The sequence below is a fragment of the Phyllostomus discolor genome, chromosome 1, assembly GCF_004126475.2.
Source record: "Phyllostomus discolor isolate MPI-MPIP mPhyDis1 chromosome 1, mPhyDis1.pri.v3, whole genome shotgun sequence".
Classification (NCBI taxonomy): domain Eukaryota; kingdom Metazoa; phylum Chordata; class Mammalia; order Chiroptera; family Phyllostomidae; genus Phyllostomus; species Phyllostomus discolor.
In genome coordinates, this window is record NC_040903.2 from 90,648,646 (window position 1) to 90,661,299 (window position 12,654).

Here is a 12,654-nt window from a genome sequence, read left to right on the forward strand (position 1 = left end):
GACAGAATCATTAAATTCAGTTTTCACAATATGGAGAAACCTCTGTTGCCTCCCACTTTAGATGATAAAGAAATTGCTCAAGTCATAATTTCACTTATCATTTATACCCTACCCACTCTTCAAAGACATGAGCTTATGACCCAGGAAAATGCCACACACTAGCAGACCCCAGCTGACATGGGTCTTAGGAATGCTATCCAACAGGCTTGCCACAGCACTGGTATATTTTGGAGAAGTTTCTACTGAACTTTGCAACAAAAGAATAAGTTTCTGAAGACAAAAAGGGGAGAGAACTTTTTAAAAAATTGTATTTCATTGATTATGCTATTACAGTTGCCTCAATTTTTCCTCCATTGCCACCCCCACCCAGCAACCCCAGCTCCCTCCAGCAATCCCCCTACTATCATTCATGTCCATGGGTTACGCATTTAAGTTCTTTGGCTACTCCATTTCCTATACTGTACTTTACATCCCCACTGCTATTCTGTAACTACCTATTTGTACTTCTTAATCTCCTCACCTCTTCAACATTCCCCCATATACCCCTCCCATTAGGCAACCATCAAAACTCTCTCTGTATCCATGATTGTTTGTTCTTCTTGTTTGTTTAGTTTTTTTACATTCAATTGTTGATAAATATGTATTTATTACCATTTTATTATTCATAGTTTTGACTTCCTTTTCTTAAGTAAGTCCCTTTCACATTTCATATAATAATGGTTTGGTGGTGATGAACTCCTTTAGCTTTTTCTTGTCTGGAAAGCTCTTTATCTGCCCTCTGATTCTAAATGATAGCTTTGCTGGGTAGAGCAATCTTGGCTGTAGGTCTCTGCTTTTCATGATTTTGAATATGTCTTGCCAATCCCTTCTAGCCTGCAAAGTTTCCTTTTGAGAAATCAGCTGACAATCTTATGGGAATTCCCCTGTAGGTAACTAACTGCTTTTCTCCTGCTGCTTTTAAGATTCTCTCTTTAACCTTTGGCATTTTAATTATGTTGTGTGTTCCTCTTTCCAACCATCTTGTTTGAGACTCTCTGTGCTTCCTGGACCTGCATATCTATTTCCTTCACGAAATTAGGGCAATTATCTTTCATTATTTTTTCAAATAGATTTCCAATTTCTTGCTCTTTATCTTCTCCTTCTGGAACCCCTATGGGGTGAATGTTGGAACAACTGAAGTTGTCCCAGAGGTTGCTTACCCTAACCTCATTTTTTTGGATTCTTTTTTTTTCTTGTTGCTCTGATTGGTTGTTTTCTGTTCCCTTATATTCCAAGTGCTGATTTGATTCTCAGCTTCATCCACTCTGTTGTTTTCCTACAAACTGTTCTTTTTTTCAATTACTGTACCCTTCATTTCTGACTGGATCTTTTTTATGCTGTTGAGGTTCTCACTAAGTCCCCTGACATCCTTATAACTAGTGTTTTGAACTGCATCTGATAGATTGCTTATCTCCATTTTGTTTAGTTCTTTTTCTGGAGTTTTGACCTATTTCATTTGGGCCATGTTTCTTTATCTCATTTTGGCAGACTCCTCATGTGTGTTTCTATGTATTAGGTAGAACTGCTATGACCCTGTCTTGGTAGCATGGCCTAATGTACTAGGTGCCCTATAGGGTCCAGTGGCACAGCCTCCCCTATCACCGAAGCTTGGTATTCAAGGTACACCCTCCTTGTGGACTGAGTCCAGGCTCCTCTTGTAGTTGAGCCTTAATTGCTGTTGGCAGATCAGTGGGAGGGATTTACCCAGGCCATAAGTAGGCCAGTTGGCTGCAGGAACTGGTTGTGAACACTGACCATGAAGCTCCACCCTCCATGGCAGATCAGCTGTGGGGGACAAGGTGCTGGTGCTCCAATGTGGTCTGTAGCTGTCCAATGGGTGTGCAGGCTCTGGGGTTTCCTGGTTTGTGCAGGCCACGGTTAGCCATAACCTGTGTTCTGCCCAGGGTCACCCTGCTTGAGCTACAAAGCAATGCACAGATGGCTGCTACTTGTACTGAGCTTGGAGGTTCTCAGGTGAAGCCAAGCTGTGAACCTAGGCTGGTTGCTGCTAGTGCCTGGCCTGGGCCACTTAGCAAGAGGTATGGGGGCTGAGGGCTGGCTGAGGCCTGCTGTTTGAGAGAATTTAGGAAGTTGTGAAGCATAAGCCAAGACCAACCAGCCCTTCATATGGAAAAGCCACTGTCAACAGCTTGAGTGGGCCTGTAAATTGAGTGGGGCAGAGCCTCAGGGGATCTCCAGGGTGGGGCAAACAGTCGCTGAAGTCTCTGATATAGCACCTGCCTGCTGGCTCTGTGGCTCTGCTGGAGGACGGTTCAGAAAAGAAACCATGGCCTCTGCCCATCTTGCTGTCTGGGAGAAATCTGTCCCCCAGCTCTCGCCTTGATACCAGACACTTCAGTTCCTCCTCATATGCTGCTGGTGTCTTTCAGGCTGCTACCCCGTGCTGGAGCTCAGAGGGAGTGAGTCTGAGCAAGTACATGTGGGGGTTAAGAGGAACTGCTTGGGACTACCAAAGTTTCTTCCACTGACTCAATCCCCACTGTTTTTTGCAGACAGAAGTTATGGGGATTTACCTTTCTGGCACTGGAACCCCGGGCTGGGTCACCTGGTGTTCCTCAATCCTGCGATATCCCTCCCAAATTTTTATCCACCACACATGGGTGTGGAACCAGCCTGTTCTGCATCTCCATGTTCTCCTCCTATCAGCCTGGATGGATATGTGGTTTCTTTAATTCCATAGTTGTCAGACTTCCATTCCCCATGATTTCTGATGGTTCTGAGTGATGGGTGTTAATAATTTAGTTTTAATTTTGTTGTGGTTATGTGAGGAGGTGAGCCGTATTTGCCTACACCTCCATCTTGAGACCTTTTCTTAATGAAAAAAACACTTTAACACAAGATGTAACTTCTTAACAAATTTAAGTGTCAATACAATTTCCAACATTCTTGATACAATATTGAATGGCAGACATCTAGAGTTTATTCACCTTGTATGACTGAAACCTCATGTCGTTGATCAGTAACTAACTCCCCAGTTCCCCTTCCTCAGCACCAGGCAACCACCATTCCCCTCTCTGGTCTATAAATTTGACCATTTTAGGTACTTCATGTAACTGGAATCATGCAGTACTTGTTTTCTGTGACTACCTTGTTCCACTAGTATAATGTCCCGAAGTTTCATCCATGTTGTAGCATACTGTACAATTTCCTTTTTAAAGGCCGAGTAGTATTCCACTGTAACTTTATGCCACATTTGGTTTATCCATTCATCTGTCCACAGGCACTTGGGTTGTTTCCAAAACTTGGCTATTGTGAACAGTGGGGTGAGGGGAGAACTTACTTACAATGTGTAACTTAAGGAAAGTTTCCCGAAGTTCTTCTCCTGGGTTCAACTACAGCTGCCAAAGACACATGTTGAATAAAGCAGGCCTAACTGGTAGGGTTATATTGAACTGTTCTTTATTCATAGCCAGACACCAGGATGATACCAATCAAAGAAATCAAAATAAAAAGACTTATAACTGTCGAGCTGGAAGTACGACCTGCCCAAACAGGAATAAGTGCTTTATGTTAAAATTGTAAGGTAGGGAGAAAGAATATAATTATATTTCTATTTCATTAAAAATTTAATCCTGGCTGGCATAGCTCAGTGGATTGAGCACGGGCTGGGAACCAAAGTGTCCCAGGTTCGATTCCCAGACAGGGTACATTCCTGGGTTGCAGGCCATAACCCCCAGCAACTGCACATTGATGCTTCTCTTCTCTTCTCTTCTCTTCTCTTCTCTTCTCTTCTCTCTCTCTCTCTCTCCCCCTTCCCTCTCTAAAAATAAATAAATATTTTTTAAAAAAAATTTAATATGGAGAGAATACCAATGGTTGCTGTGTCAGGCACCAGACTATATACATCTACTAAATAGGTTTGCTATTCATACCAAAGACAATTCCTCATTAATATGGAAGTTAACCACACTACTGCTTCTCCTTCCTAACATCTACCTGTGTCACATGTGTTGCCCCCAACAAATTTACCAAGACCAAACTAAAATTTCTGCAAGTATGTCAAACCTGGAAAGGGCTTACCAAAAAAGGGGGGGAGGGGGACTAAAAGTCCTATCCACAAAGTTTATGAACCATATCAGATCATAACTACTTCCCAATGGCCCTTCAATGTCTAAAAAAGTAACTCAGTTAAAGACTTGTTCAACTTTTAATTACCTGCCAACCAAATGATGCTTCTTGCTTTTTACAAGTTCAAGTGTAATGTAAGTATATTTCATTCAGAAAACTCCAATGTAAGTATTTACATTATAAGCATGTCAATAAAAGGAGCTCTCCATTGACCAACAGAGGTCCTCAAACCAACAAAAATCCAGTAACTACACTGAAAACTACTAGCAGCTTGGGGTGGTTCAATCCTGGGTTCATGTACCATCCTACCTTTATTCTGTCCCTGAGTAAATCAAAATGCTTTAAATGTTACACATTCATTGAAGAGCAGTTAAAGAGCAGGTAAAAAAGTGGAAAAAAAAAAAAAACTAAACTAAATTCAACCACAGATAATTAAATAAAGGACTACATACACAACACAGTTTACTATTCAGCAACTACAAAAAATAATGTAAATGTAGCTATAACAGACATTCTTAACATATTGGTTAAGACACAGGGTGACCAAATACTCTAAGATTATGTACATTATGTGTTAAAATATATACAAGCATATGCACATTAATGTATATTAACATATAAGTGTAAAAATACACTTCAAAAATTTCACAAAAATTATCACTGGGTAACTTTTCACCTGTATTTTCTAATTTTTCTACAATAAACATATTAGTAGAGTTATTTTTGTTTAAAAATCACCTCTATATCTTCATTCTACCTTTTGCTTAATAAAGAAGCTACAATAGTTGTGCCCAGTCATTTAACTTACAGCAATATCTAAGGATGGTGAGTAATGTGAGAAATTTGAAGAAAGTCCCCATAACAAAAAGCATAACATGGTTACTATCTCCACGGATGATAAAGATGAGTTTCAGAAACACTCTGCATTGTCAGAAACTTTGTTACTGAAGGAAAACAAAAGAGTTTCAGCCCTGACCAGTGTGGCTCAATTAGTTGAGCACTGTCCCACAAACCAAAAGGTCACCTGTTCAATTCTCGGTCAGGGCACATGCCTAGGTTGTAGGTTTGGTCCCTAGCTGGGGCACATACAAAAGGCAACTGATCAATGTTTCTCTCTCACATCAATATTTCTCTACCTCTGTTTCTTCCTCTCTCTCTAAATATAAATTTTTTAAAAATAAGAATATTTTTTAAAAAGTTTCACAGGGTAGGGTTGCATTTCAAAGATGCTACATATTAGAAGGGCAATTCCTCCTACAAGATGCCCAGCCACTTGCTTTCTACCTGTACACCTAATTAATCATCTTACCATGCCACTGCTTCTTTGAAAGAGCCTATTGCAAGAATTTGTTCAAAATGTTCATAATAAATAATACTTCTTAAACACTTTTAAACCTTCCTTATAAGTAACTGTAATAGCATCAGACATGAAGCTATATGCATTAAAAACCATTTACTGAACACTGTGCTAGGTACTTTGCATGCTCTCTCTTACTCACCTTCCTCTCGACTCCATGAAGAGAGTGCACCATTAGCCCTCTATCACAAAATTAGGGCACGAAGAGGGCACCCAGTCTCCTTCTTACACTGTATTACTACCCTTAGTTCTCATGTCTTATTACTCAGGTTCTTCCCAGCTGATCCTTTAACTCAAGACACCATAGCATCTGCCCTGGGCTATAAACTAAAGGTTTTATTCAGGTATTAATGCTCCATCATTTCCTTCTCAGGCCCATCGACTTCTTGTCTTTCATTTCACAAACTAAGTGTCTTGCCTAGTATATGCAAAGCACTTAGAGAAATACAGAAATGAGTAAAGCACAGCGCCATTCTCAAAAAATTGTTATAAATTCCTAGAGACTAGGAGTAAACTACTAAACTACTACTAAAAGTAGTAAACCACTATTAAATAAGGATAAACAGTTCCATTAAAAATTAATAAAAAATTCAGGAACCCCCCCAAAAGCTAAACTTTTAAGTAAAATGGGTTTTACTCATTTAAAGGACCAAACTTTTCTTAAGATTAAGCATCTTAGATAAAAATATTTCTACCTACTTAAAGATAAAACACAGTATAACAATAAAAAAGCTAATATTGATTAAATTTACTGATATACTACGTGTTTTACATATACTTAGTGTTTAGTCTTCACCAAAACCCTGAGACAAGTACTATTAATGGCCCCATTTTAAAAGCATGTAATGGAAAACAGAGAGGTTAATTTATTTGCCCACAATGTATTAAATGATGGCATCATGATTCAAATGCAGCAGTCTACTCTATTTTGATACACTTATTCTCAATTTTTAAAAATGTGTCAAGGAACTTAATAAAGACCTTACCAAACAAGATATATGGATGGCAAATAAGCATAGAAAAGATGCCTCATGTCATTTGTGAGCAGGGAAATGCAAATTAAAACAATGAGATAACACTCACTACACACCTGAAACAATGACCAAAATCTGAAACACTGACAAGACCAAATTCAGGTCAGGATGTGGAGCAACCAATACTCCCATTCCTTGCCATGGGAATGCAAAATGTTACAGTGTGTTTTCTTATAGAACTAAATATACTCTTATAATACAATTCAACATTCGTACTACTTGGTGTTTACCCAAAGGAGCTGAAAATTGTATGTTCACACAAAAGCCTTCATACAGATGTTTATGGCAGCTTTATCATAATTTCCAAAACTTGGAAGCAACTAAGATGTCCTACACAGTAGGTGAATGGATAAATAAACTGTGATATACCCAGACAGTGGAATATTATTTAGCTCTTAAATGAACTATCAAGCCATGAAAAGTCATGGAGGAATCTTAAATGCATATTGCTAAGTGAATGAAAGCAACCTAAGGAGGCTATATACTCTGTAATTCCAACTATAAGACATTCTGGAAAATCAAAACTATGGAAACTCTAAAAAAATCAGTGGTTGCCAGGAGTTGGTAGGGATGGGAGGGTGAAAGGATGAACCAGCAGAGCCCAGAGGATTTTTAGGGCAGTGAAAATACTATGTACGATATTACAATGGATATGTCATTATTCATGTGTCCAAGCCTTCATATTATACAACATTAAGAATGAACACTAGCCCTGGTTGGTGTGGCTCAGTGGATTGAGTGCTGGCCTGCAAACCAAAGGGTCACCAGTTAAGACTGTCAGTCAGGGCACGTGTGTGGATTGTGAGCCAGGTCCCCGGTAGGAGGTACATAAGAGACAACCACACACTGATGTTTCTCTCCCTCTCTCCCTCCCTTCCCTTCTGTCTAAAAATAAATAAATAAAATCTTTATTTAAAAAAAAGAAAAGAATGAATCCTAACCCTGGTCCGGTGACTCAGTTGGTTGAAACATTGTCCTAATACACTAAGGTTATAGGTTCAATCCCTAGCCAGAGCACATACAAAAATCAACCAACGAATACATGTAATAAGTGGGGTAACAACTCATGTTCCTTTCTCCCTTCCTCTGTCTCTCACTCCAGTCAATAAATAAAAATAATAATTAAAAAAAAGAGGAATGAACTCTATGGCACACTACAGATTTAGAGTGATTATGATGTGTCAATGTAGGTTCATCCTTGATAAAACGTGTACCAATGTGGTAAGTGATATTAATAATGGAAGAGGTTATCCATGTTTGGGGGCAAGGAATATGAGAAATTTCTGTAGCTTTCTCTCAGTTTTACTGTAAACCAAATACTAAAAATATTAATAAAAAATATTTTTACCTTAAAGAAAAATCAGCTTTCAAAAGTTTTATCAAAATACAAATTTCACTATCCTGTGTTTTTTTTTTAAGAAAAAGAAAAGAAACTAAGGAAAGATCCCCATGTCAGTGGTAGTGTGAACTGGCCTTCAGCCAGCATTTCCAGACTCAGTTATGCTGTGTCACGTCTTGACATCATGAAAAGATCAACCTGTCAACTTGTCAGGCACTCTACAGAAGGTATATCAGTCTTATAGCAATGAGTCTGTGCTCATCTCTGAGATTTTCTTTATTTTGCTGGAATTTAAATTCCTAAGTCAAAATAGTGACATTGATAATGTTTTCGATACATAGCCTTCAGTTGTTTTTAACAGGTGTACCTATTAACACACACTAAAAAATTTTACTGACTACGTACTGCATACAATACACTGTGTTGAAAAATGACAATAGGGCACTGAACAAGGTAACTTTATTCATGAAGCTCACCTCAATCAGAAATTGGAAAACATAGAAGAAAACAAATAAGATAATTAGACTGTATAAATTCTAAAGGAAATAAACAAGGAGGTGTGACAGAGTAACTGGGAAGGGTCCTTCCATGATGGTGTTTTGCAGTTTTGTTCTCAGTTTGTTCCCAAAGATAAAATGGTATTTAGATCTTTATAAGATAAGATTTGATCAGGCTGAGGACCAGAGGATCAAGGAGTAGAGGAAAGACACACCACTCCTAGTGAAGATGATCAGAAACGTGGCAAGGAGAAGCCCTAGTTTCACCAGTGTGGAAACTGGCTTAGAAAAATTTAGTGATTTGACCAAGGCCTCAAGCTGGGACTGAAAGAATAGCTATGATTTCAGAAGACAGGTTACCTTTGGGGTGAAGGAAAGACGTTAAGTCCAGCAAGAGAATAAAGCTGAACTCAGAAGAGGTGTCCTGATTATAGGACTACCACCCTGCAAACAATGGTATAACTATCTGTATGGGTGAATGGTAAGCATAATCAGACTGTGATATGCTAGAGAAAAGGAACTCTTGTAGAAAAGGTTCGATTTGGTTGTTTGGTGTTTGCACTGTGGGGAACTAGAGTAGGGAAACTCATTAAGAGACCACCACAACCCATCTGGTGAAAATTTTAAAAACTGACCCTAGGAGGTAATAATAAGAAAGAAGAGAGACAGTGTAAAAGCAACTTGGGATACGTTTGACTACAGGTGTAGCAATGGTACCAGAAATATACCTGCAGAACACAATATAACTCCAATCCTACAATATTGAATAAACATTGCATGTTTTCACAAATGAGGAGGAATTTTTCAACAAACCCCCATGAGCCAGTGTTCTTTGTACTGAATACTACCATGCCTAAGAAAATATTACCTGTGTTTGATGAATATGGTTTCATAGTATCATTTTAAAGCCAACAGATAAGTGTCTGTACATATTATTTCATTTAGCATTACCATTCCCACCGCATTATTCTATTAAAACATAACATAACCACATTATTCTATTCAGATGGTACACAATTTCCAAAAGGAAACCATGGGGTTTTCTTGTTTTAAGTCCAGGTCCTGTATAGGCCTCAACAAATGAGAATTTGAAAATTTAAAACAAACAAAAGGACTTATACCAGGTTTAGTATGTTGAGTAGTCCCACTGCTATTTTTAGAATGAACACTTCTCAACTTTTTCTATATGATACTAACAAGGCCAAGGATCATATCCTTTCTAAAAACAAGACCTGTACACAGACAGCTAGACTCTCTTACAATGGCTTATCAACAAGTGTTTTGACTTACAGATTTTACTTATATGTTTATTTCGCACATATCTTTATGTACATGTACTTAAAATATACTATTTGTATTTATTGTTCTTAAGTATTTGCTTTCATTCCATTCACTGATATTTTTACATATGGCAGTATTATATCGTACTAGCAGCCTTTAAAAATATGCCTTCGATTTTTACCAGTATTTCATATTCACTGGAAAATTTGGAGTTCAGAACTACCTTATCAAATATGTAAGTAAAATATTTTCCCCTCTGTACAATGGTGAAATTGGAGCTCTGAAAGGTTAGGTAACTTGACTAGTTCAAGATCACACAGTAATTGGCAAGGACAGGGTCCTGACCCGGTCTTCAGACTTTCTGTTCATGCTCTTCTCCCCGCAGGACACTACCAATTTAATACTTGAATATTCATGTGTCTCACTTCAACAAACCTGGACTGTAACTAAAGGCCACACCACTGCGGCTCTGCCAAAATCCTGAGTGTCGAAATGCAGCCGGAACACTAGCACTTTTCAGTAAACATAAACACGAGCACACGTTTCAGTCAGGACCCCATCCAATTCTGGGTTTGCTCCACTGCACAAAACTTATTAAAATACACTACAGTCTTAAAGTATAGCCCTTAACGACACTGTCTTTTTCAGTGGAAGTTCAATGAATGCAAAGGTGACTCATACAGTTAACTTGAGGTTTTCTAAATTAATAACTTAGGATGCCAAATGAAAACAATGAATTATATAGACCTCTACCCATCATCACCCCCAAAGTTGCTTAAGTATCAAAGCGAGATAGTTAAACACGAGGACGGATGTGGGGCTGGAGCGAGTATTCCTCCTCCCAGTGACTGCCACCATCCTCAGGCAACCCATTCCTCAAAGCCCTGAGGGTCTATTTCGACCCCAATCCCGCCGTGACCAGAGTGACTACCCGCCCCGAAGCCCCCGGCGACCCAACATAGGAGCCCTGCTGGGAGCTGCGGTAGCGGTAACTCGCTCGGCTAGGGCCGACCCCTTCCCAAGGCGTCCCCACCAGTCCGGCAGCCCGCACACCTGGGAGCCCCTGCCCCGGCAGAATACGCGTGGCAGAAACCGATCCCTAAACGCAGGTCTTCTGGGCAGCCCGGCGACCTCGGGCAAGTCCGCTTCCGCTTCCACCCCACATGGCCGCGACGGACCGGCCCCCGCCCCCGCGTGAGCCCCCAGTCCCGCAGGGCCCAGGATCGCCGGCGACCGCAGGAGGAGCCGGCGCAGCGAAACTGGGGGAGGAGGAAGAGCAGCAGGCGCGCCCGCCCGGGGAAGAGGAGGAGCGCGTCCTGACCCCGCCGCAAGGGCTGGCAAAGAGGAAAGGGGAGAGAGGGTCCGCAGCCGCCGGCAGGGGCTCCGCAGAGGAGCGGGGATCTACCTGGGAGCAGAAGTACGAGCCCTGGATGCCGAGCTTGATGCAGGTGGGACACTGGAGCTTGGCCTCGCTGCTGCAGCCGTCCGTCTCGCACACCCGTGTCTCCACGGCCGCCATGCTGCCTGGCTGCTGGAAGAGCGCCTCACCGAGGAAAAGGAGGAGGAGGGAGGGAGGAACGGCTGGGCGGAGGGAGGGCCGGGGAGGAGAAAGAGGCCGAGCCAGAGGCGGAGCTGGACCCGCCGGGCCTGGGGACGGAAGGAAGACCTGAGCCGGGTCGGCCCGGACGACGCTACGCGCCCCACCCCTTCCCCGCGCGCGCGGCTGGCGTCCGGCCCACCTCCTTCGCTCCGCCCCCTCGGCCTCGGGCCTCGCACGTGGGAGACGCCGGAGACCCTGGCTGAAACCTCCCTCGGCCGTCGGGCCGCCAGGCTGTCGGCCCTCTGGGAGCGCGTCCTCCTAGCGCCTTCCAGTGGAGGCCAGGTGAGGCCCGCGAGGATAGGCTCACATACCTCGCGCTACTTGGCCAGACACACTCCCAGTCGTACTTCACTGACTGAGTCCCGAGATCCTGAAAGTCCCCCAAGCTCCCAAGCAGTTGCAAAGAGCGCTCCACTCCTATGCGTTAGCCTATCCGGCAACTCCTTAGAAAAGGAAAATAATGCCCTTTCTTAAAGTTGTGTTTCTCACTGACTTCTCTGAGGCCGAAGGATAGCCGCTCATTCAAAAAAAAAAAAAAAAAAAAAAAATTGAGCCAGACAGCTGTCTGTAAGGAGGTGGGCTGGGATTTGCATACGTCCTCCTTCGCGCCGGATATTTTTTCCACACCAACCCACTCCATTCACAATCTACAATGCTAGTACTAGTAAGATGGTAGCTACTAAATATTAAGTACAAAATTTAGTTATATTCTATATATAGTATTTTTGTATTATCCCGGGTAACTTAAGACGTAAATAGGGGAGAATTGTATTAATCATGAAATAGAGTTGCAAGGAACGTTAGCCGTCATCTGATGCAAATCTGTTGCCTAAATCCTTTCAGCTATATCCCAGATCTGCCATTCACTGCTGATTTGTGCTTGAATACCTCTTGTTACTAGGGAAGAGAGAGGAACTAAAATTTATGGTCAAGTAAGTACTGTGAACTTTGTGTTATCTAACCCGTTTTTTAAAAATTTATATTAACAGCTCACATTACTTTAAATAACTTTTGCAATGTAAGCAATACAAATAATGTAATAAAATTGTAAATGTTATACAAATAAGCAAAAAGACATCAACCACCAAATATATGTATATATGTAATTTACATGTGAGCATATGCACACAAAATCTTTTTTAACAAGAACAGGAAAACATACCATGCAGAGTATTTAGTAAACTACTTTCTTCAGTTATTATTGTGAACTTCTTTTCTTGTCATTAAATATATTTTCACCACATGATTTTGCTGTGTGCATAACGTTCTATTACAATAATAATTTACTGAACCAAACCCACTATAGACATTTAGGTTATTTTTAATTGGTATATATTACAAAGAAAACTTCAGTGAATACCCTTTTAGCTAGAACTTTGTGTACATCCTTATTTATGTATTTACTTATTTACTTTAAA

At 40.9% G+C, this 12,654-nt stretch overlaps 1 protein-coding gene across 1 annotated transcript in view; it reads right to left on the minus strand.

Moving 5' to 3' along the window:
* Positions 1 to 11,216, minus strand: part of METAP1 (methionyl aminopeptidase 1) — an 83,650-nt gene extending 72,434 nt beyond the window's left edge. Inside the window, exon 1 of the mRNA XM_028506149.2 lies at positions 11,042 to 11,216. Coding sequence (XP_028361950.1) covers positions 11,042 to 11,155 — 114 coding nt within the window. The 5' untranslated portion in view covers positions 11,156 to 11,216. The remainder of the gene's footprint in view (positions 1 to 11,041) is intronic.
* Positions 11,217 to 12,654: the final 1,438 nt, after the last annotated feature.